Source organism: Centropristis striata, chromosome 3 (genome assembly GCF_030273125.1).
Source record: "Centropristis striata isolate RG_2023a ecotype Rhode Island chromosome 3, C.striata_1.0, whole genome shotgun sequence".
NCBI classification, from domain to species: Eukaryota; Metazoa; Chordata; class Actinopteri; order Perciformes; family Serranidae; genus Centropristis; species Centropristis striata.
Genome location: NC_081519.1, coordinates 2,374,869 through 2,375,412, shown reverse-complemented (window position 1 = coordinate 2,375,412; position 544 = coordinate 2,374,869). Strand labels below are relative to the sequence as shown.

The following is a 544-nucleotide window of genomic DNA, read 5'->3' as shown; positions in this document are numbered from 1 at the left end:
TTTGGTCATTTTGTGTCTTTTTTTGGTAATTTCATGTCATTTTTGGTCATTTTGTGTCTTTTTTTAGTCATTTTGTGTCTTTTTTGGTCATTTTGTGTCTTTTTTGGTAATTTCATGTCATTTTTGGTCATTTTGTGTCTTTTTTAGTCATTTTGTGTCTTTTTTGGTCATTTTGTGTGTTTTTTGGTAATTTCATGTCATTTTTGGTCATTTTGTGTCTTTTTTAGTCATTTTGTGTGTTTTTTGGTAATTTCATGTCATTTTTGGTCATTTTGTGTCTTTTTTTTGTCATTTTGTGTCTTTTTTTTTGGTAATTTCATGTCATTTTTGGTCATTTTGTGTCTTTTTTGGGTCATTTTGTGCCTCATTATTTGTCCAAAATGTGTTGTATGATCTGAACTGTGCGTGTGAGATTGTGTTCAGTGAGTGGGGGTCACAGACAACATGCATGTTAAATTGGGGGTCGCAACTCAAAAAGGTTGAGAACTACTGCTCTAGTAAACAGATTTGACTCTTTCTAAGCAACACCAAGACTTTACTTGAC

At 32.0% G+C, this 544-nt stretch overlaps 1 protein-coding gene across 1 annotated transcript in view; it reads right to left on the bottom strand.

The window, feature by feature from the left end:
* Nucleotides 1-436: 436 nt before the first annotated feature.
* The window catches only part of tgm8 (transglutaminase 8), a 33,912-nt gene continuing 33,804 nt past the window's right edge, over nucleotides 437-544 (bottom strand). The window contains exon 15 of the mRNA XM_059330265.1: nucleotides 437-544. This exon is cut by the window's right edge and continues 136 nt beyond it. Within this exon, the coding sequence (XP_059186248.1) occupies nucleotides 536-544 (9 nt within the window). The 3' untranslated portion in view covers nucleotides 437-535.